At 46.7% G+C, this 24,164-nt stretch overlaps 1 protein-coding gene across 1 annotated transcript in view; it reads right to left on the bottom strand.

The window, feature by feature from the left end:
• Window positions 1-18,040, bottom strand: part of CD247 (CD247 molecule) — a 68,093-nt gene extending 50,053 nt beyond the window's left edge. Inside the window, exon 1 of the mRNA XM_081025654.1 lies at window positions 17,876-18,040. Coding sequence (XP_080881780.1) covers window positions 17,876-17,933 — 58 coding nt within the window. The 5' untranslated portion in view covers window positions 17,934-18,040. The remainder of the gene's footprint in view (window positions 1-17,875) is intronic.
• Between the last annotated feature and the right edge of the window lie 6,124 nt (window positions 18,041-24,164).

The raw sequence follows: 24,164 nt of genomic DNA, 5'->3' as shown, positions 1-24,164 counted from the left end.
TGGCAGAATCCGTCACTGAGTGACTGACCAACAAAAATGCTGCCCATCCAGGGCTTTTCAACCCAGAGTAAATTTTCCCCATAGGATTTTGGCAATGACTAAAGACATTTTGGGGGTCACACCTTAGAGGTGCTATGGGTATCTAGCAAGTAGAGGTCAGTGATGCTGCTAAATTTCCTACAATGCACAGGACTGGCCCCCCCACAGCAAAGAACCATCCAGCCCCAAATATCATAATGCAGAGGCTGAGAAACCCTGCTCCACGCACTCAGGCAGAAGGGATTTGACCCAACTGGAGAGACCCGATACCAGAAAGAGCAGCTATTATTCCTGGGAAATTGTCGCTAGGGTTAAACAGTACAAGAGGTTGGCTGTAACCACCGCTGTCCACGGCCTGCTGGGCTCGTCAGGGGTCACTGTGTATTTTTTCTAGTTTGCCTTATTCAAGAGTGGTTCATGGAATTTACTTAGCCTTTCTTTGGGTTAAAATCAGGAATGGAAAATTTCACCTCGAAGTGGAAAACAAAGAGGACAGGAAAAGGTGTGTGTCATAATGGGAGGTCACATGCAGATTTTAGTTCAGTGTGTTCTTTTCTATGAGGCTACTGGCCCCCCCTGCACAGCACCCCCCTCTCCCCAGGCCACAGGTGTAGACATGCACCGCCCATGTGCCACTGGGTAGGAGGAGAGCTTGGATTTGGATCTAGAAGAGAGAGTGGAATTCAAATTCCAAGTCTACCATTAACTAATCTTGAGCAAACACTTAACCTTCTCTATCAGGAAAAGGAGCCTTACCTACACTCTGGAAAGGCTCTGGACTTTTTCACAAAGTGATTGACATAAAAGCACTTGGCAAAGCTACAAGGTGTGATCTGACCACTCACATGAGGACGACCACACACACAGGGGGTTTCTCCGTGGGGCATGAGGATTTCTCTGTGTTCGACTTTCCCACATGACGGCCACCTCTGTACGTTTCTCCTGGGTGATACGCTATTTCTTACGCGGCCCTGGAGGAAATACTCTCTATCCCATGAAATGGAAACGTTGAATCCACATTGCTTTACTCGTGACCCAGAGGAGATGGTTGCTTCTGAGAGGATAATACCTCCCATTGCAATCAGAAGGCTCACAATGGTTACGCAGACAATGTTTATGATGCAGCTTTCCATTTTCCGAGTGACGAGGTCATGACAACATCCGCTGTTTCATTGCCCTACAATAATTCTTGCCACTTCAAGCCAGACTCTTACTGCTGTTTAATTCTCATCTGTTTTTATCTTCCCTTAACAGGACGCTGGATGTTTACTTTCAAAAATCAGCACAATGTCAAGCGTGATAAAAATAAAGTTTAAAATAGAAAATTGCCACTGTTCCAGTATCACCTGAGCTTCTGGTATGAACGAGAGAGCTGGACTGTACACATATGTGTGCTGTGAACTAACTTTGAGCTGCTGCTTGCAAAGCACTGCTAACAATGGCGACACACACACACAGTTTCTCATAATTGCCTCCCTCTTGCCTGTAAAGGCTGGTTATGAGGGCAGAATTGTTCTGAGGATGAATGAGCTACGTGTTATGAGAGATGTGAGGTCCTGAAAATAGAAAGTTCTATGACGAAACTCTCCATGAACAGAGTAAATCAGAGAATAATCACAAATGCTTTTATCACTCAGGCCAGCCAAATCACCCGGGGTTTCCATCTCACGTTAGAGAGAGGGGTATGCCCCTTTGGGGGGGGGTGGGGAAGAAGCTTCCTCCCCCCACACACAATGTGTGTCATTTTTGTTTCAAGTTTGGCACCTGTACTATTTGCTCATTGAAGCCAACCACCCGCTCCAGCTGTGTGGCTGCCTAAGGAGGGCAGCTCAGGTGTCCCCCTGGGGCTGTGGGATGGGAACAGGCAGAGATGGACAGACATTTCCAGACGCATAGATGGAAAACCGGGCATCAGAATCTGTGGACATAGACTTGGACGCACGCTTCTGACTTCCAGTCCCAATGCTCTTAACCAAGGGCTGCCAACTCTGGGCGGCTGCCTGTTTTGTGACTACAGGAACGTCACCACACTCCCTAGTTACGATGGCAGCTTTTGTGCTACATTCGCAGAGCTGGGTCGTTTGGAAAGGGACCACATGCCCTACAAGGACAAAGATGTCTACTCTCTGATCCTTTGGAGAAAATGTTTGCCAACCACTGTTAACGACTGGATTTCACTCGAGGAAGGCCCGTGGTCAGTACTTTAGGCATCGAGGGAGCACAGAAACGAACACTGAGGGCCTTGCCTCAAGAGCCTTTCCGCTGGAAAAGCAGAGTGTGACTACGTGAAAAGTTAATTAGTCAGACAAGAGCTGGGTGGCGAGGGGACTCAGCAGTCCATGACAGGACGGCGCAGTGATGCGAGGAGTGAGTCCAGGTGAAGCCCTCAGTGCTGACCACCAAGCCCGGCCCTTTCCGTGCATTGCTGAGTTCGTCCCTCACAAACGCCTCTGAGGTAGAGGTCATGACCACGTTAAACAGATGGAGAGCCCCGGATCCAGGGAGCCTCTATCTGCCCCCAAGGACACACAGCTAAAAAGTCCTGCCGGTAGGATTGGAACCCAGTACAGGTGACTCCAGAACCAACATTCTCACCGTCCGCCGAGAAGAGCAGACAGCGAATGCTTCGGGAGCTCAGTGAAGGGAGGGACTCTTCAGGGTGGGGTGGGCTGCAAAGGCGTCCACGCAGAGGTGGGGTCTGAGCGGCGCCGAGAACAATGGAGAGAGTGTGAGGGAAGACGCTGTTACACCTCAGTCATGACCAGCCAGCCATGGAGAGGGCACTTGGCCAGAGGAAGCTCTTTCCTAGGACTCACCACCACCAGCCCGTTCAGAACATCCAGTCAGTGTCTACAAGCAGCCCCTCCGTCACCACACCTCAGGGGTGGGACCCGAGCCACTGCACATGGGGCTGGCAGGACATGCTGGCTGCAGGTGGCGTGGCGGTGGTCCCCGTGCTCGTGGGAGAGGGCCCGAGGCAGTCCGTGTTAGAGCCTTTGGGAGAGGCACGTGCCCCGTCAGGAGCACCCTCGTCACCCAGAGAAGGCCCAGGTCTGGCCTCAGCACCCAGGGCCAGAGCCTCGTCCTCTGACAGCCCGTCTTCCTGCGGGGAGCCCATTGCTCTACTGGGGCTCAGCACAGTGAGGACCCTGGGGAGGACAGGCCTCAGGGACTCTGGGTCCAAACTGGGCTGCGCCACTTGCTAGCACCAGGACCTGAGACAAATGTTTTAGTCGCTCAGAGCTCAGGCTGTCTCACCCATCGACTGGAGTAGTAACGCTGACCTCGCTGCGCGTCCTAAGAGTCAAGTTGCTGTGAGATGGGACCCTATGTGGACACACCAGGCGTGCTCAGGCACGTGATTCAAGTCATTGGCAATGCAAGTTAAAGGTATCAGGTTGGTGCAAAAGTCATTGTGGTTTACAGGTTAAAGAGAATTGCAAAAACCACAATAACTCTTGCACCAACCTAATAAATGGAAGGCGGGCAACAGAATTGGCTTCCGATTTAGGATGTGGGTTCTTTCTCCCTAATCAGCCGAGGAAATGGGGCTCCTTGGTACAGATGGACATGCATCTCACAGAGTCGCCTTTTCCCATAAGGGAGGAGCCCATGGTCCAGGAAGGGAACAGAAGCAGTGGTACTTCTGGTCACACACTCTCCTCCCACAACCTCCCTCACCCATGGGCCAGAACGCACCTGAGTGAGCAGGGCAATCACGGGAATTATATTCTTTCCCATGAATATCCTTTTAATACATCTCCTGTCCCTTCCTTACCTCCTACCAGTAATTCTCTCTCTCGCTCTCTGTCTGTCTGTCTGTCTGTCTGTCTCTGTCTCTGTCTCTGTCTCTGTCTCTGTCTCTCTCTCTCTCTCTCTCTCTCTCTCTCTCTCTCTCTCTCACTCACACACACACACACACACACACACACACACACACACACACACACACACAATCCTGCAACGGCAGAGACAAAAATCAAGGGCATCTAGTCTCAGCCTATACACCTGTTTTGTAAAGGTCTCAGTAGAATTAAAACTTATCCTTAACTAAAACACACTCACACGGTCTTTCTCTGCAAGTCTGGGCTGGACCCTAATCCAGTTTCTCAAAAGCTCACTGACTCCAGAAAGCGGCAAAGGGAAATGGCCAGCTCCTCCTGCCTCTTCCCAAGGAGAACACGTTTGAAGCTTTTCTTGACTCAGAGCTGACCTGGAACCACCCCACCTCACAGCTGGGGCCCCTGGCAGCTGTGACCTGGAAACACGACTTTGTTCTTCCCTCACCAGCCAGGAAGACCTGCAGAAGGCCACAGCTGCCACCTTGGCGTCTCCTGCAGGGGCCCTCTGCCAGGGCAGACCACTGCTGTGTCAGTTGGAGCCGAGGAAAGGTGGGGGGTGGGGGGTTCTGGAGCAGGCGGAAGGACCATCTAAAACCCAGAACAAACCCTGCCGCTCGAGTTACCATTCAGACTCATTTCGAGATTGCAGAATGTGCTGGCGATGTTTTTCTAAAGGGTAACCCCGGTGTTCCCGAGCTGGGAGGCACCTCCCTTCTGACATACTTATTCCATCTTCTGCGAGTACGGAGGGGACAGAGCTGGCTCAGCAGCCCCACAGTCTGCACTGATGCCAGCCGTTTCAGCAGAGGCTTCATCATCGCCCAGGCTGGAGATGAGTGTTTCTGCTTTCAGCTGGCAGTGTCCTCCCCTTAGTGACACCGAGTGGCAAAGAGCCCTGTGTGTGTACTTATGGTAACACGCCTCTGCCCTTTCCTCACTCAGCCACATCGTGGGCTCTGGCGACCAGTGTTCAAAACAAGCGAACTGAGCCATCCTGGAAGCCACGTTACCAGAGGGCCTTAGGAGAAGTATATTCTTAGGTAGGAAAGAAACTGTTGACTCAAATCATGATTTCTGAGAGGGACTTGTTCCATGATGGCAGGACACTTTCGCAGTCTCTCTGTACTTCTGGGGGACCATGTTTGAAACGGTGTCCTGGTTGGGGCTCATCCAGAAGTGGACCCTGAGACAGAGCTGGGAGTGCGGGCCCTTTCTGTGGAAGGCGACCCCAGGAAGCCTGGCTGGGTGACACACTTTGAATTGTGTCCCCTAAGAAGATGCTGAAGTCCTGCCCCTCTACCTGGGAGGGTGACCTGATTGGGAAATAGGGTGTTTGCAGATGATCAGGTTCAGATGAGGTCATCGGGGAGGGCCCCAATCCCATATGGCTGTGCCTTTATAAAAAGGGGGAGCTTGGGCACAGAGTTGGACAGGCACACAGGGAGAAGGCCATGTGGAAACGAAGTCAGAGGGAGGACTAATGCACCTACAAGCCAAAGGGGGACGAAAACTGCTAGCAAACCACCGGAAGCTGGGAGAGAGGCCCCTCCTCTTTGCATGAAATCCTACCATCCAGTATTTTCCTCATGGTGCAACCATCACATCCCTGCTGCGTCTCCCTAGACCCCCTCTTAGAGCTTTTTCTATCCTGAGTCACTCAAGATAGTCCTCGTCAAGCTTTTCCTTCTCTAACTATATTCTGCAGGCCACGTACTAGATGTTCCCTGAAAAAACAAATGCCAAGTGGGATCGAGTCAAATTGCACGGCACTGTAACAGACAGAGGCTCTGAGAAGCTGCAGCCAAACGAGAAACAAAACCCTCCTGAAGTTTGTCTTCACCGGTGTTTCCAAAATGTACTTCCCCTGTTTTTGCGGTACCGTCTTCCCATCTAGCAGAACAGTTTGGGGACCAGTGCCTTCCAGTTATCCACTTCAGTGGACAAGTCCTTCGAGAATCAAGGACTTTGGGACAGGGAAAGGGGGACTCCCAAGAGCAGCTGGCCCACGGAATGTCAGGACCATGCCTGGAGGAGAAGAGGGCTTCATGTCAGGTACCAAGGGCCATGGGTGGGAGGTGCCCCCTGGCTCTCCATCCTGAGGGTGGGGAGTGAGGTTCCAGGGGTCGGGGTGGGAGCTCCCAAGAACCCTAGCTGGTGTTTCCTGGTTTCCTGAGGTGGGACACTCTATTCCCACCACCAGATCTGCCCTTTTCCAAACCCCTTCTCCATGTGGCAAACAAACCTCCACCCGTCCCTCAAAGTTCATGACCAATGTCAGGCTCCGATACCCCACTCAGAAGCAATATGGTTCCGGGTGGAGGCCAGGCTGCCTGAGGTCAAAGCCCAGCTCTGGTTCATGCTGGCCGTGTACCTCCGGACCTCAGTTCTCCATCTGCAAAATGGGGACACCCCTGAAAGTGCCACAGAATGAGTTGACCTAACACATGTAAACAATACACAGAACAAGCTCATCTCCACAGTGTTAACTTGGCTCACTGGCCCAGCCCCGTCAGACCTATCCGTCAGCCCTGGAAATGTGAGTCCTCTGAGCACAGCTGGGCTTTATCACAATGTAGCACCTGCCACGGAACAGAGCTGACTCAGAAAATACACTTAGGATGACGGAAGGCATGGCGAGACCCTGAATTTTACTTCTATCTCTGATAATATTTCTGACAATGACATACACTGTTGAAACATACTCTCTTCACTAATAGGAAAATTCCTTGATTTTCCTCTCACTGGTTTTAGTCTTCTCTCCCCAACTAGATCAAGCTAATAGGTGCCTGTCACGGTTAGAGGAGAGTTTAGCTGCCAGGGCCTTGGATCAGTGGGTCACTGTCCTCGTGGTGACCAAGTTCCTGAACAGTCTCAGCAGACAAATCAGAGATGCCATTGATATATCTGCACAAAGGCATTTATCTGTTTTTCCGAGTCATGAACGAGACACCAGGCAGGGGAGTCGGGACCCCAGGTAGAATTGCATCAGAGAAAGGCCTTAAAAGAAAGTTATTCCAAAACCTGGGGGGGTCACTCCTGCCCACTCTAGGGAGGTCATTCACCTGTGTACAACAGCCAGGAAGAACTGGGCACGTCTCTCTTCAAGAGAATGAACCATGTTTGTCCGTTCTACGAAAATCCAATAAAATGAAAATTCACACTCATTTGGGGAATGAGGAAAAATAGTGAAATTTGAAAATGAACCCTTGCATTAACAACACTCACTTAAGCATTTTCTGCTCCGCCAGTCTCAGGGCCTCATGGCGCTCTAAGCTAACATGGCCCAGCTCCCCAAGCAATCTGTGGTTGCCGTTCCAATGTGAGATCACACACCTGACACCCAAGTGGCCAGCCAGGAAGCAGCACTTACAATAGGGCGGCCTGTTGGCCAGAGGACAGAGGGCTGCGGCAAGAATCAAAAGTCCTGGGTTCCGGTGTGACTCTGTCATTTCCTTGCTATGTAACATGTGGCCAGTTGATTAATTTCTTGGACGACAATTTCATCCCTGGTAAAATCTGGAAGGGGAACTTGAAGGTGTTTGTCCTTTACAGGTCAAATCTTCTGTGATTCTGTCATTTCAGGCCAGCCCAATTTTGATCAGAGAAAAATCTCCCCAGAAAGGCTGCGTCTACTATTCTTGTCACTGAATGTAAAATTCCCTGCCAGCACCCCTAGCCCCCAGCCCAACCTGATCATGTTACCACAAGCCACTTCTGATTACAAGATAGTTAGCACTACCTGAGAGGTGTATTCCTGACGACTTTGCAAGATTCGACTTAATTTCTCATAGGAATAAATAGGAAATAAGAATAACATTATTTTAAATAGTGCACATAAATGGGGACATTTATTTATTCTTTGGTGTTGCATTATTTCAAATTTGCATAATTCAAAATCCCACTAAATGTGACTTGTATATTTCCCCTGAAAGGATTTTTTAAAAATAAACAAAAAGAACAAAACAAAAAAAGCCTTCAAAGAGAAGGAATGGAGGTGATGGGAGAGAGAGGTGATGACATGGGGTCAGATTTGATGGGTTGGAAGAAGCTCTGCAGTGATGGTATCCAGGACCTTCGAGAGGACCCAGAAACCCAATACCATCTTCCCTGGGTGATCGTTCTGTACTGAATTTGAGGCAATTGCCAATGTGGAGGTTATCTTTCTTTCTTTCTTTCTTTCTTTCTTTCTTTCTTTCTTTCTTTCTTTCTTTCTTTCTTTCTTTCTTTCTTTCTTTTTCTTTCTCTTTCTTCTTTTTAATTGAAATAACTCCAGGCTTGAATGCTAGAAAATGTCCAAACCCCAATGTTAAAATAGCCAAATCCTCCCTCCGCACAGAAGAGCCATTTTGTGCTCTTCAAAATGGCTGACGGGTATTTTCTGAGGAATTTATGGTCTGAAACCAAACCAGGAATTAGGTCAGCTTCAAGTCTGAGACATTGTGTTTAGAGCCATAGCTAGAAACTAGCAGAGGTGGGGGTTGTTTTTGTCCCCGAACCAACAAAATCAAAAAATGGCCATGAAAATCAAAAATTAAATGTTCCCTTCCATGTCCACCCCGCTAGTCCCTGTGGATTGCAAGAATGTATGATTGATTATAACTTTATTCACAATCCACTTCTGGTTTCCAAGTAGCTCCCTCTCCAAGAAGAAATTACAAAGCTTTGAAAATGACAGACACCCCTCTCCTCGCCCCAAAGAGCTATTCCTGATGAGCTACCCTGTTGAAATGGAAGGAATTTGCTTTGTAGCAGCCTCCCTCCTGGAATTGTGGATGGGAACATTTAACAATACCGTATTTGCTACGGGCAGGTAAGAGCTAGCCAGGTTTTTGAAGGGGATTTCATAGGCCAGGTCAGCAGGGAGATGGATGGGTGAGCAGCAGTGAGTACAATTATTTGACTTCCCGAGCTGTTCTTTTGAAGCCTCAACACTTAATAGAAAGAAAAAGAATAATCCTCTTTGCCAACCTTTTGTAGCTCAAACGTTATTGTTCCCACCGAAATCCAAAGAGAACGGACAAGATTCATTTTGTCCAGAAAGCATTTGTGTATTTTATATACGTTTGGGCTTTGAAGCGCTTATAGTGAAGTGGCAGAAAAGACAAAGATTTCTCTCTAATCTGAGCAAATCAAAGGGGGGATTTCTGAAGCTCTCCAACCTAACTCAAAACAGTCCTGGGTGGTCTCTCCTGATAGGCGCCTCCTTTGCAACTGAACTCAGCATGGAAATTAGCACAGGCTCAAAAAAGGTAAAAATTAGACTTGATCAGAAAGAAGCAAGCCTGTAGGCAAATCAATACGTTTTCATAAAAACCGGAGAACACGACTTATGGGGCCTGGGAATTAGATCAGGGCCTTTACTTGTAGGCTCTCAACCACGTGACGTCCATCTCCGAGACAATGGCCTGGTCAGTGGGCTGGTTTGACTTGGGGCACATGAGAGGTGCTCGGTCAATATTTACTCACTGAGAAGTCCGGTGACTGACCAGATACTTTGAATAATCAAATATTAGAAATAACTCTCTATCTGGCCAAACCAGCTCTCAATGACCAAAGTGGGTCACTAGGAACCACGTCATTGAATTGCTTGTCAATCTATTCCGAGGGCAGAAGGAAAGAAAAGCATCAAATGCATTTTGACTATGTTAGTCTAAAGTCACGGAATGGCCACGGTGGGGACAACTGGTGAGAATTTGGGGAACTGGTAACATTTTCTGCTGATGGGTAAGTGCTCCTGAAACTACGCGTGTGCTGGGCCTCCACCATGAGAAGGGCTCACCATACAGAACTAACCATGTTGGGTTTTCAGCCCTGAATTCTGATAACAATAATTTTCCACCTTCTTTTGACACCTAACTCTGGTAATAATGTCAACAGTGGGTCCGGGAGATCCCCACACAGCTGGGCTTGAATTTAGGGGTAGACAGAGTTTCCACAGGTGGGTTGGGGACAGAGTCAGGTTCTAAGGAGAGGGAACTGGGAGAAAGAAAGGCACAAAGGATGGGGCGGACACCAGGCTTAGTTGGGAGATGGGAGAGCTCTGAAGGGAGTCGGCCCACACCAACCCAAGAAATCTGCATCTACGAAAATGCTCCCGCCTTTCAGGATCCTAGTGATTCTAGTTTGCACAGAAGTTTTCTTGTCTCCCTTCTGCACAGAATCCCTGGGATGTGCCCAGTGACATCTCAGCCCCACTGCTCACCTACCCAGATTGCCAGCTCTGAGCCCACGTAACGTTTGCCCTTCCTTCTTTCTACAGAGCCGCCCTGCTGTCACCAGCCTCCTCTCAACACGCACACACCACTCACCGGTGCACATAAAAACACATATCTGCAGGTGCTAGACGCGCCCATCAGCACACGCCAATGCATGTGCAGCTGGAACAACCAGAACACAAACACACAGCATCACACACGCCGGCACATGCACACCAGGGCACAGACACCTGCATCTCTCCCGGAGCACATGGGTGAACACACATGGACACGCATATTTGCTCACACCCACCGTGAGCTGTAACCTCCAGGACCGGGCCGGGCATAGGGTAGCCCCATGATGGAGTCCCCTGCAGGGCTTGGCTGCTTTCTCTCTGGAGCACTCGCTCCACCAGTCTGCCTCCTGTGGCAACAGGTTGCAACCTCCCCTCTGGACCCCTAGACTGTCTGTTCTGTTCTTTCCTCTAGAACACTTCTTGTCTCCAATTCCACCATCACTCCCAGCCCACACATTGAAAGGGCAGTTCTGTCTCAGGGCAATCATTCACAGTATGTCTTAGAGCCAGTACAGTGAGGAACGTGTGAAACGCAGGAACATGCAGTTGACTTTCTAGCATCAACAGCAATCGAGAGAAGGAGGGATTTGTTTTATCCTAAACGGTGTGTAGGTTTACATTGCAAGCCGTCCACCCCAGCCCCAAGGTTCGTCAAAAGCAATGCACCTAGAGGTCAGCGCCCCACTGACGTCCTGCTAAAGCTCCTGAATGTCTCCTTGCTCCAAGCTTCCTCTAGACAGCTCCGGAGTGACCACACTACGTCCCAGATACTCCTCGGCATATTTGGCTCTTCAAGGCTCCCTGTATTTGGTTCAGCATCAGATTTGTTATGTTGGTTTGCTTTGCCCCAGTCAGTACTTTGTACACCCAAGCTCCACCCAGGCAGAAGCAAGTGGACCCAAGGCTAAAATCTGACATAAATAATTGAGAAATGATTGTAGACATTTGTCCATCAAAGGCTATTCGCCCACTCCTCGAGGATTTCGTACAAAAACAAATCCCAATTCAGAGTTGTGTATCAGTGTAAACTTCACACATAAAAAACCTTATATACCGTATGAAAACACATGCTTATCAAGGTCAACTATAGTCTTATTATTTAGGATCAAAACTTCTCAAATACAATTTAATTTAGTGTTGATGTACACGATTGATTTCCGCCCATATGTAAGATGGTGGTGGGGTACCGGAATACATGGAAATGGGGTGGATTGCAACCTGAGGCCCAACCCTCCCCACGAGAGCTCCAAAATAGATATATTCGTTAAAAGCAAAACAGAAAATATAGATGTTGCCAGATTTCGGGGAAACGTGAGTTCAGAACTATAATAATATGCCAGAACAAAACGTAATTCTGTGTCAACAACCAAATATTCCACACACCACAGAAATTTTTATATTAAATAAGGATATTCGGCATCAAAATAATTATTTCTTACTTTAAACATTGAGAGGAAAGTAGCGATACATGCTTACTAAGGGGAATGCCTTCAAAGGTCTGCTTCAGAATTCAGTCATCAATGTTGAAAGTGGATGAAGACCTGGGAGAGGGTGCAGAGAAGATTCGAGAACGTGTACCCTGAATGAAGGATTGGAGAAAGTGGGTATGGGACTGGTTCTTCTCTTAGGGAAGTCATCGAACCTTAGAGGGTCCTTTTCTTCATTTATAAAAAGAGAATCCTACGACTTTTCTGCTACTCGCCACAGGACCGTTATGAGGACCAAACAAGCGAAGGTGTTGGTAGCATTTTGCAAACAGAAAAGGATGGTGGTGCTAAGAGAACGGCAGTGGGGGCTGGGCAAGGATCCTGCCTGTCCTTGTTCTAACGCTTTCTATTTATTTTTCCCCTTTGAGCCTGAAAATTAGTTGCTGAGCAGCACAAATCAGAAGAGGCAAACAACGTGGACAGGGGACACCGCTAACGTCGCCACCACTGCAATTTGGCTGCTTCAGATCACAATTTACTTTCTCCCCAAGTCAGATCTCACCCAACCAAGTTCTTGTGTGGCCCCAATAAATCTGCAGCTTAAGGAATAAGCCAGAAATGGTTAGATTTCATCCTTGGAGTTTTCCCCACACAGGCTCCCACTAGAGAGTTAAAACCATTGTGAGAAGGCAGAAATCCAGATTAAGAACATGTTGGGGGTGCAGGAAAGAATGAGGTGTAGGTTCCTTATTCGTGAGCTAGGTAACTCAATGTCCTTAAAAATTTTACATTTCAAGACCACCTGCAATCCATTGGGTAGCAGAAAGGGATGTTCAACCCTTTCCTTTCTCATCTCACAGATGAGAAAACTAAAGCCCAGAGAGAGATTTCTGCCCAAGTTGACACTGCAATTTAGTGACAAAGGAAGAAAAAGAAAGCAAGTGAGTACCAGTGTTTCCGCTTTCTTGCACTGGGCAAGTGACGGTCTTTCTCTTTTGCAGGTTGGGAAACTGAGGCCCACAAGATAATGTCTGCTGCTTTTCGAGCACCTTGTGTGTGTAGGCATTTCCAAGAGTACCCTGTACCCCACAACTCTCTGCCTGAGGTAGATGTTATTACCGCCATCTTACAGAGGAAGACAGAATCTGAAGGTGGGCAACTCTCCGACAGTGAAGGCTGGGGAGGAACCAGACCCTGGACCCAGGTCTTTCCGGCTCCATGGCCTCCTCTCTCCCCCCACCATGTTGCCTGCTCCAGAGAAGACAGAAACACGTGCAGAGGGTGGCAGAGATTTAGAAAAAAAACTCTTTCCTCCATGGGATTGTTTTTCACAGACCTCAAATAAAGTACCTTGTAAAATGTTCTTTCCTTTAACCTTTTCCTTTCATTGTCAGTCCTGGAGAAATTAGCCCAAGGAAGTACTCGCAAAGCAATTTTTAAAAGATACACATGTAAAGATTTTCTTGCAGGATTAGCTATAATACCAAAAATTAGAAACAGACCAAGTGTCCAACAATAAGGAAATAGTGACGAAAACAGGGTACATAAACTATGGAGGTTTACATAAGCAGTTAAAAGCAGTCATGAAAGCTAAGCATGACAATAAAGTCAGAATATTGGGGAGAAAAGCACATGAAACCGTTTTTATAAAGCAACTATATAAAGACATGTACACACTTGTTAAAAACACTGGAATAGAACATAAAGAAGTGAAAGTGAAAAGTTATTGGGCTAGCTTGGTAAGATCATGGGTGTTAAAAAATTTATAACTTCCTTTTATGATTTTATGTTATTTTTGTTAAAATAGAGGAGGGAGGAAAGCAATAGCTACGTGGAACATTGATGTAGCAACCTAAGCCAAACTGAACTGTAATGGTTAGATATCCTGCTTTTGTTTTCTTTCCATATTTTGAGGCAATTGGCAATTGGATACAATTGGATCGTATGATATATGTTATTATCCACAAGCTCTTACTTTTTTCCTTGGTGCCTTTCATTCGTTTATTAGTTCATTAGTTAACACTCTCCAACGGTGAGTGTCTCTATTTTTTGTTTTTCCCTAGTGTTAAAGCTAAGTCTGAAAAATGAACGTCTTTCTTTGTTTAGTTTTGAGACATAGTATTTGCTGAATCGTACGAAGTGACCATTTTTGTAGGTCCAAAACAAATGAATATTAGAAATTTCCTATGATCCAAGCAGAAAATTTTAACAATGGTGGGATGTACCTTAAACTATCCTTGCAATAATTTTGAATCATTCCCTTCACTCCAATGGTTCTGTCCCCTCCACCAGTTTAAGTTCTCTCTCTCTCTCTCTCTCTCTCTCTCTCTCTCTCTCTCTCTCTCTCTTTCTCTCTCTCTCTCTCTCTCTCTCTCTCTCTCTCTCTCTCTCTCTCTCTCTCTTTTAAGTACTTTGTTTAATACTAAGTTTTTTAGAGGAAAGGTCCAAATAATGCCACTCCGAAATACCCCCCACCAAATAAACCATTCAAGTTAATGTAATCACACGGAAATGTCTAGATTTCCTTCATTCACCCAGCTTTTATATATAATAAATATTTGATAAATATTTATTGTGCGTGGACCCTGTTCCAGGTGGTAAGTGCTGGGACATATATACGAGCAACTCTGAGGCCTCTTTTCCCTCAGGGAAGAGACTTGGCTTTTAGGCTAAAAGGAATGGGTATGTGCAGTGACTGAACTGATCCTTTTGTTTCAACTAACAGGTCAAACGACTGGTTTGATTATTTTTTAACCCAATTGTCTGAATGTTTGCTGAAATTGAGTAAATCTACCATCACATTAGTGTTAACAAGAACTAGGCTTGGCCCAAGCAGAGAAGAAATTTATTTTGAGCTGGCCCTGCTATTTATCTAATCAATCAGCTGACGCCCAGGTAAATAGACTCAGGAGAACAAGGATGCCTGAAGTGTGTGTTTGTGTGGACAATTCTCATGCAAGACAATCCCCAGAGGGCCCGAACCTTCAAAATAAGACACGGGATACAATGCCTGGGGACTCTGAAAAGGAAAAGTGAACATCCAATAGCAACTAAATATAGTTTTGTAAGGACAAAGGCAAACATGAAAAGGATTTTAAAGGAACTACCGCCATGGTCATTCACCTAAACAAGAGCTTCTCAGGACTGTTTCTGGGGGATCGTCACGGAGCAGATACAGTCTCCAGGCCAGCAAGTCAGAAATACCAAGGCAGAAAGTTAAGTAGGTCACCTGTGTGAGGAAAGCCAGGTGACTGGAAGTCGAAATAAACCCCTGGTGAAAATGCCATCGATAAAACACTCGTCCTGGCATCACTTAAAAGCGTCCCTCAAGGCCAGCTCCAAGCAGTTTAAGCAAAAATCTGGTGTTCAAGATGCCTGCACTTCAACAGCCGGGCACTGCACCCCCACACCAGCCACCACCTCAAAATCTGGGGGCCACCCTGACCAGTGACGACCAGGCGGCCTTTGTCTCTCACTTCCTCCCCCTAGCTACTTACGTTCTCATTTTTCAGGCATGGTTTCACTTTGGGGGGGATCATCCCCTACAGAATACGTGTCTGGACAAAGTAAAAACGATGGCTGTAATGCTCATCCTCAGGCCCACCGAAGAAGCTTTGGCCCTTAATCACAATTGAGGCTCAGGCCACGTTCCTGGGCTGTTACAGGCATGCTCGGAAATCCACAGAAAGAGAGTTAGATTTCAACAGATGGAGAAGACGCCCAGTGCTGTTTTACAACACAATCGAGAGCAAACTAGCAATCCCAACCATGGGTTTCCATGTCCTGTGCCTGGGTTCTGAGAACAAGGAACCAGGCCACAAAGTAACAACAGTGATCATTTAATACAACTCCCACCTGCTGGCTATCTATTATGTATCAGGCACGTTACATCATTTTTCATTTTCACAAGTCTGCAATGAAGGTTATCCTGACTCTAGAAGTGAGGAAAGTGAGGCCCAGAGAGGTTAAGTACCTCGCCTAAGGTTGCACAGCCAGGAAAGTGGCAGCACAGTGATTGGCCTGACTTTTCCCACCACATCCAGCTGCCTCCCTAAAGCAGAACTGCTCACTAGCCTGGGAGCCTGTGTTTCCTGAGACGTTGTGTCCGAGCTGCATCTCCTCACTGGACAAAGGCCCAAGGCCACACAAACCACTGGGTGTGCCCTCGGCCACTGTGAGACAGGGATTAGAGGCACCAAGTTGCTGAGGGCTCTGCAGGCAAAAGTGTGCCCATGCCACTAGGCACGCCATCTTAGTGTCTTCCAGCCTCAGACCTGGTGATGGTGACCTCCTCGACACTCACCCAGGGAGACCTCCTGGAGACAGATGGACGAGGTCATTATTTGCTTTGATCTTAATGAGACGGGCATTTCTAAGGAAATGCAAATGGACAAGTCTTAGGAAAAAGTAGATGTTTTCCAAGTGCTGGGAGATGGGCAACCTCATTGTTCAAGAAACGAGAGAAGACCTCAGCTCAAAGTGCGTCAGCAGCCTCTCCTCCAGGAGAGACGGTAGAAGTGTCCTCTCGGGCAGCACAGCCGCCATTTGCCTCCCTCAGTGAGAAAGGCCCCTGTGCATCTAGGACACTTTGAAAAACTTTTGTATCAGAGCTGTATCTAAAAACAGCTGAAACTTCAGTCTCCACACGACCCAAGCAGTATTCATTGAAAGATGAATCTAAAGGTTTCTTCCTCCTGCTGGCTGTGTGTGGAAAAGGGGGATGGCCCCCCACCTGTCTGCTGGGGAGGGTTTTGTTTTCTGTTCTCGATGGCCACCAGCACCTAAGCAGCATCACGGTTTCCCTGCTGACCCCACGGCCCCTACCTTGGCCCCAGTGGACCCGTGAGGAAACCCCACAGGGTCAGTTATCTATCTCCCAAGTGCAGTCTCCCACACCTGAAGCCTGGGCTCTGAACATATTACCACCCGCTGTCCCCTCCAAACTACTGAGTTCACAGGCTGTTCTGCTGTCATGGGTCCTCTTGTCCCCTGCACACAAGGATGGGCTGCTTCGGGCTCACGTTGGTGGCCTCACCCCACAGCGCCGTGTGACTCATACCCAGCAGGGCCTTTCTGAGAAGAGAGCTGTGATCTCACAGAAAACCCCACAATCACTTAGTCCTCGAAGCCTCCAAAGCTGTAGGCCAGGGCTGTGCCAGGTCCCCTGGCAGGAACGGAAGTGCCAGTGGCCTCTCCTGCCCAGCCACCATTGTCGCTAAACACCGTCCCCCACTGCAGCGAGCGGTAAAGTGGAGGAAGGACATTCGTGACAACCCTCCCTGTTCCTTTAGATTCAAACACAGCTTGTCCTTGTAAGAAATGCATGACACCCGTCCCCTGAGACAGTACATTTTGTCTTCCCCTCACTTCTTCTTCTCATTATCTGGACTAGAAAACATGGTGGGAGGGAAGGATTCTAGAGAAGCCTCATCCCCGAGAACTGGAATGAGGTTAAAAGTAACCTCTCTTGTTGGTTGGCGATCACTCACGGTGGTGACTTAACAAGTCACATCCTCTTATCTGTCCCCTGTGTTCTGTCAGCATCTTAGGCTTTTGGCCTCCGACAGAGAGCTGCCTATATGGGGTGCTGGGGGATCAGTGTCCGAGCCTGGCATGGGTGTGTCGTATGGCAGCCCTTGACTGTGGGGTACAGGGGCGGCCATGACAGAGCTGAGCCTAAACATGGACCCCGCGAAAAAGCGCCTTTGTCCCTGGCCCATTGAGGTGTTTCGACTCAGCCAGGGCCACGGCCACGACCTTGCCTGGCTATCGAGTGAAATATTCTTTGTTGGCAAAGGAAGAAGGAAAGGAGCCGAGTGTCGGAGCCAGCAAGGGAGTGAAAGGAGATGCAGTGACTATAAAAATGTCTCAGCACAAAGCACAGCAGGGCTGACCTTCTCTGATCCCGCCCAGCTTCTGTGAACACCCTCTCCCGTTCTCCACACTGGGCCTGCCTCAGTTGCTCCTGTGCTTCCTTTGTCCACTTCCTCCCCCTCCAGGGACTTTTCTCTCTCCTTTGATCACTGGGAAAATCCATACTTTTGGACAGGTGTGTTTTCAAGCTGCTGCCTCTGCACCGATGCCCCACATGCTGTAACAGGGCCCGTGGAAGCATGGAGCTGGACCCCTCGCACCACCACCACCACCACCACCACCACCACCGCTCAGCTGCCCTTGATTTTGGAAGACAGGACTCGGAGGAGATACCAGCTCCTCCACCCCTCCACTGTCCCCGCCACCCCCACCGGCACAAAGAGTTTCTAAAAGTTCCTTGCCATCGACACGTCTGGCCTTACCTGTAACTGAGATGTGTGCCTGCAGGATGGCAACAATAAGGAGCACTCTCCACTTCATGGCGTCCTTCCCCCAGGACGAGGCAGGGAGGCAGAGGCTATAGCAGCCTTGGCTGGGACAAAGCCGAGAACAGAAGCCTGCTGGCTTTGTTCTGTGTTGCCTGCTCAGGAAGTGGGGACTCTGGGGCTTTGAGAATGCAGGTCCCTGCCAGCAGGGCCAAGAACCTCACACTCCCCCTTTCGATTTGCAGGCAGGAAGCTCTGGAGGTTTGAGGGGTTGGGGTGTACGTGAGTCTGTCTGTTTGCCTGCCTGAATTTTGCTTTTGATCTCATTGAACAATTGTTTCATTTTCCTTTCTTTTTTCTCTAATTTTTGTCTAATTTTTATCTAATTCCTATCTTGATTGGCGAAGTCACGCCCTCAGCAAATATGAGTTCCCAAAGCATGGAGAATCCCTGCCATTTTCCTAGACTCTGATGTTTCATGGCGGTTGGGGAGATGACTGAGCTCTGGCTCAGTCAGGCTCAATGTAGAGACAGAAGACCTGGGCTTTCGCGCCGTCTCTGCTACGTACTTGCAGTGGGGCCTTGGGTAAATCACTCAGTATCTCTAGACTTCAGTGTCTTTATCTATAAAGCAAATTGTTGGAGCAGATCTGAGTTTTTAGATCTGTGCTTGGCCTGAATTTAGACTGTAGAGTACTTTGAAATACTATTTCAAACACTTTAGTTAGTGGTCAACACTTAAAGATTGGAGTAATTTACAATAATAAAAAAGATAAGTACCTAGAAATAAACTTAATGAAAAGTGTAAGATCTATGTGAAACAAACTTTAAAACATTACTGAAGAATACAGGTAGGACTAGCGTAAATAAAGAGACGAGGTCTGACAATGAAGTTCTTTAACTTGTTGCAATGATATTGCTAAACGTTTTTGATCTCGGAGGGATTATTCATTATGAATTTGTACCAATTGGACAAACAGTTAACCAAATTTATTATTTGGAAGTGCTGAAAAGGTTGCGGGGGAAAAAGTTAGACGACCTGAACTTTTTGTCAACAATTCATGGCTCTTGCGTCACAACAATGCACCAGCTCACACGGCACTGTCTGTGAGGGAGTTTTTAGCCAGGAAACAAATAACTATATCAGAACACCCTCCCTACTCACCTGATCTGGCCCCCATTGACTTCTTTCTTTACCTGAAGATCAAGGAAATATTGAAAGGAAGACATTTTAATGACATTCAGGACATCAAGGGTAATATGCCGACAGCTCTGAGGGCCATTCTAGAGAAAGAGTTCCAATATGGCTTTGAAGGGTGGACTAGGTGCTGGTGTCGGTGCATAACCTCCCAAGGGGAGTCCTTCGAAGGTGACCGTAGTGATATTCAGCAACGTGGTAAGTAGCATTTTTTCTAGAATGAGTTCACTATCTTAATTGTCTAACCTGGTGTCCAGGTCTTTGATAAAAAGCTCCTTAAGAAGACCACAATTCTCCCTAAATTAATCAATCCATTCCACTAAAAATACTGGCAAAAGTTTTAGAACAACATAAAGTGATTCCAAAGTTTACATGAAAAAGAAAAAATAATGCACAAAAATATCCAGAACACAAAAAGCACAAGCAAAGAAAGATAGTAAATTGGACTTCATCAAAATTAAAAACACTTTTGTACATAAAGGACATCTATCAAGAAAGTGAAAAAAGCAATCCACAAAATGGGAGAAAATATTTGCAAATCATATACCAATAAGAGTCTAGTATTTGGAATACATAAATAACTCCTACAACTCAACAAGAAAAAAGTAACCCAAATGAAAATTGGCCAAATATCTGAATAGACATTTCTCCAAAGAAAATACACAAATGGCCGACAAGCACATGGAAAGATGTTCCACATCACTAATCGTTAAGAAAAGCAAATCAAAACTACAGTGAGCTATTATTTTACACACACTACGATGACTAATATAAAATTAAAATAAAAAACAGACAAGTGCTGGCGAAGATGGGAAGAAATCGGAACTCTTGTACATTGCTGGTGGGAAGAGAAAATAGTTTGGCATTTCCTCAAAAAGTTAAGCAGAGTTATCATATGACTCAGTAATTCTACTCCTAGGCTTATACTCAAGAGAATTGAAAACATATGTCCCCATAAATCTTGTATATGGATGTTTATAGCAGCATTATTCATAATAGCCTTAAACTGGAAACAACCCAAATGTCCACCAACTAAGGAATGGATAAACAAATGGGGTATTTCCAAACAACAGAGTATATGATTCAGCCATAAAAAGGAATGAAGCATTGCAACGTGGATGAACCTTGAAGACATTACACTAAGGGAAAGAAGCCAGCCAGACACAAAAGGCCACTATAATACGATCTCTTTTATATGAAATGTTCTGGATAGGCAAATCCATAGGGACAGAAAGTAGATTAGTGATTTCTAAAGGATAGGGAGGGGGGAAATTGGGACTAATTACTAATAGATAGGAAGTTTCTCTTGGGAGTGATGTAAACGTTCTAGAATCAAATAGTAGCGATAGTGCACGATATGGTGAATATACTAAGAACCACCGAAGTGTGCACTTGAAAATGGTTGAGTTTTATGTTATGTGATTTATAGCGCAATATAAAAATCATGCTAAAACAGGCAAACAAACAAAAGAACAGCCAGGAAAACTCTGTAAATGCATAAGGAGAGTGAAATAGCCCCGCCAGGCATCAAACACTACAAAGCAACACAATTGCCATATAGTTAGTACGCACGGTGCTATAGACTCAAACATATACGGTCAATTGGTTTTTGATAAGGACACAAGGAAAATTTAATGGAGAAATGACAGTCTTTTCAACAAATGGTGCTAGACCAACTGGATATCTCTATGGGGAGGAAAAAGCATTGATCCTTATGTCACACCATACACAAAAATTAACTGAAATAGTTCATAGACCTAAACGTAAAATGCAAAACTTCTGAAATAAAACGAGGAGAGAAGTCCTTACAGTCTGACATATGACGCACAAACCGTAAGCGAAGAATAAATGATAAATTTGACTTTATCAAAATTAAAAACTTTGTTCTTTGGAAAACACCGTTACAAAATGAAAAGGCAAGCCATAGACTGAAATTATTTGCGAACACATACATCAGACAGATAATTTATATCCAGAATATATGAAGAACTCTTTGAACCCAATAATAAGATAATTAACTCAATAAGAAAATAGGCAAAATATTTAAATAGAAAATTTCCAAAAGAAAATAAATGAGCGGTCGGTGAGCACAAGAAAAAATGCTGAGCATCATTAATAATTAGAGAAATACGAATTAACACACAATGAGATACCACCACACACCTATTCATATACCTACAGGCCATATCAAGTATTGACAAAAATACGGAGGAACTGGAACTTTCATACACCGATGATGGGGATGTAAAATGACACAACCATATTAAGAAACAGTTTGGCAGTTTCTTAAAAAGTTACACATCCATTTATCATGTGACCCAGTCATTCCACTCCTAGGTATCTACCCAAGAAAAAAGGAAACACATGTCCATACAAAGACTTGTACAGGAATATTCATCACAAAGTGATTTGTAATAGCCCCAAACTGGAAATCACCCAAATATCCATCAGCAGATGTATGGATAAACAATTTACGGAATACCCATTCAATGAAATAATACTCAATAATAAAAAGGAATAAACTGCTAGTAACACAACAACATGGTTGAATCTCAAAATCGTATACAAAGTGAAAGAAGACAGGCAGGCTAAGAGTACGTACTGAATGAATCCATTTACATAAAATTCTAGCGTGGTGACAAAGGACTTAACTTAGTTCCTTCATACATAAAGAGCATCTAAACATTATTTAGTTACAACAAATACTATTTGAGAGCCTACCATGTGCCAAGCTCTGTACTATATGCTAAAGATAAACTGGGAGTAAAACAGACAAGGAACACTCACCTTTAAGAAATTTTCAGGCAAGAAGTCTAAAAACAATTAGAAAAATGGGCAAAGAACTTGAATAGAAAATTCATGGAAAAGGAATGAATGGCTTTTAAATAAATGAAACATTCTCGGCATCACTCATAGTAAGATATATAAAAATCAAAACTACAATGAATGCACTTTTTTCAGCTATCGTATTAGTATCAACCCCTCCCCTGGGTTCCATCCTTTCTTGCTTCCCAAGGACATTGTTCCAGAAATGTTCTCTTCACTCTCCCGCATATTTTTTTCTTCTAAATCAGATCATTCTTATCAGTACACAAGCATGTTATTTCTCCCATCTTTAAAAATTCCCCCCAAGATATGAAAAGCATTTATACATTGGAGTTTACCATAGCTCTTGTGCTTTGGATGGGAGGAACGCTGGGTAAGCCTGCTGGGGACACACAGCTCAGCTGACAGCCAGCACTAACTTCCAGATAAGTGGCTCAGGCCATCGCAGACCATCCAGACCCAGCTAAGCAACCGGAGAACTGAAGCCACATGAGTGACCCCAGGTGAGGCCAGACACAGGCTACCTAAGTGAGCCCCGCCTAAGCTGCTGACCCACAGACTCATGCAGAACTAAAATGGTGTTCTAAGTCAGTACATGTAGGTTGTGACACAGCAAGAGATAACAGGACTACTCAGTATCCCATCCTGGTCTCAGGAAATGCTCTAGCTTGGGTCTCATGCTCACCTTTTGGATCGACCATTATTTCCAGGGCGACAAGACGAGGTGGAGATAAGACATGATGATTAACAGTCCTACCGGAATCATTTATGACACAAGAAAGTCTTCTGGGCACATGTAAAATAATAGCTGTCCACTACCACCGGCCTTGCCCTGGGGAGTGCAGTGGGATGGGGCTTGGCCCCAGAACTAGGCCCACACTTTGCAGAGGAAGACACAGGCCGGGGCAGGAGCTGAAGGAACATCCAGGTAAAACAAGATAACCAGCAGCTATGAGTTGTTTGTGGGAAAGGTCTGGCTACTCCTCTAGCTCCCAAAACATTTTGGATGGGTAGGAGGATGGATGGATGAATGGGTGGTGATATCCAGGATGGCTGGAAGTCCCACACTGAGTAGGAGACGTCTCAGCTATGGAGAGGAGCATAGCAGGGGAATCCAGAAGCTGGTGAATGGAGCTCCCAGCTGGGAAAGTTGTCTCCCACCAGCGAGAAGGGCCCCTGTCACTGGAGGGCTGACTGGGGGTCAGGCAGCACAAGCACAGGGTAAAGACAAGGCATTAGGCAGGCACAGGAGCTCAGGACGTGGGCTACACTGTTGGGAGTCAAAGGACTGCAGCCGCCAGCGGAGAGAATGCAAGGCGATGGGCCAACCAAACACAAACAAACATGTGACAGAAAAAAAAGACATCGATACTGGATGAAATCTCACAACTCTACATACAAGTCTGGTGAAATAATTATTTTGACTTATCCCGTTTTGTGAGACTCTCAGCCTCATTTCAGTTTCTGGTCTCTCCGTGGCCCGCAGGTTCAGGTGGGATTCCTGGGCGTGCTCAGTAGCCCTCTGCCAATGCTCTGTCACCGCCACCATCGGGAGCACACTCAGGGAGGCAGCTGTGTGGGTGAGGCGTGGAGCACTGGGGTGTCCCCGGGCCAGTCGGGGGATCTGCAGACAATGCATCCCAGGCTCACGGGCCAGCTTCTGGATGGAGTCCTCACCCCGACTTGTGCCCTGAGTCGTAGCTGCCACTCTCCGTCTTTTCCTGCCCCCATGTCATGGAGCTCACAGCTTAGGCCTCAGGATGACAGGAGAGAGAACTGAGCCTTCTTCAGCAGCGTCCCGCACAGCCGGGGAAGCCGGAAGCTCACTCACATGGTCTCACTTTTCCCCACAGAAGAAACTCCAGGGCTGAGAAGGGCTCTCTCAGCTGTCACCTCGAAGGAGGGATGATGCTGGAAATTCAAGCTGGTCCTCTTCCCCACTGCAACGCATGCAAACTCAGAATTGTTGTTCCAGTGGATGTTGGAATGTCCCCTGTGGGACCAGGACTTCCACAAATTCTCTCTCTCTCATCTGTAGCTGAGTGTCTGACATCTGTTCTTCAGAGGCTCCCAGACCACCACTGAGCAGGGCTAGAGCTCGTTCATGGCCCCTGCAGGGCCCCCAGCTGGGACTGAGGTCTGTATGCTTATTACCCGACCAGGCACCAGTGGGCAAGACTTCTGCTGGTTCCCTTGGCATATTGTGCTGGTCCCACAGCTCCCACAAAGGCACATTTATCCCTGGGTGGGTGCCAAGTTGTC

The sequence above is a fragment of the Rhinolophus hipposideros genome (assembly GCF_964194185.1).
Source record: "Rhinolophus hipposideros genome assembly, chromosome: 19".
Taxonomy (NCBI): domain Eukaryota; kingdom Metazoa; phylum Chordata; class Mammalia; order Chiroptera; family Rhinolophidae; genus Rhinolophus; species Rhinolophus hipposideros.
This window is presented reverse-complemented; position numbering and strand designations above follow the sequence as displayed.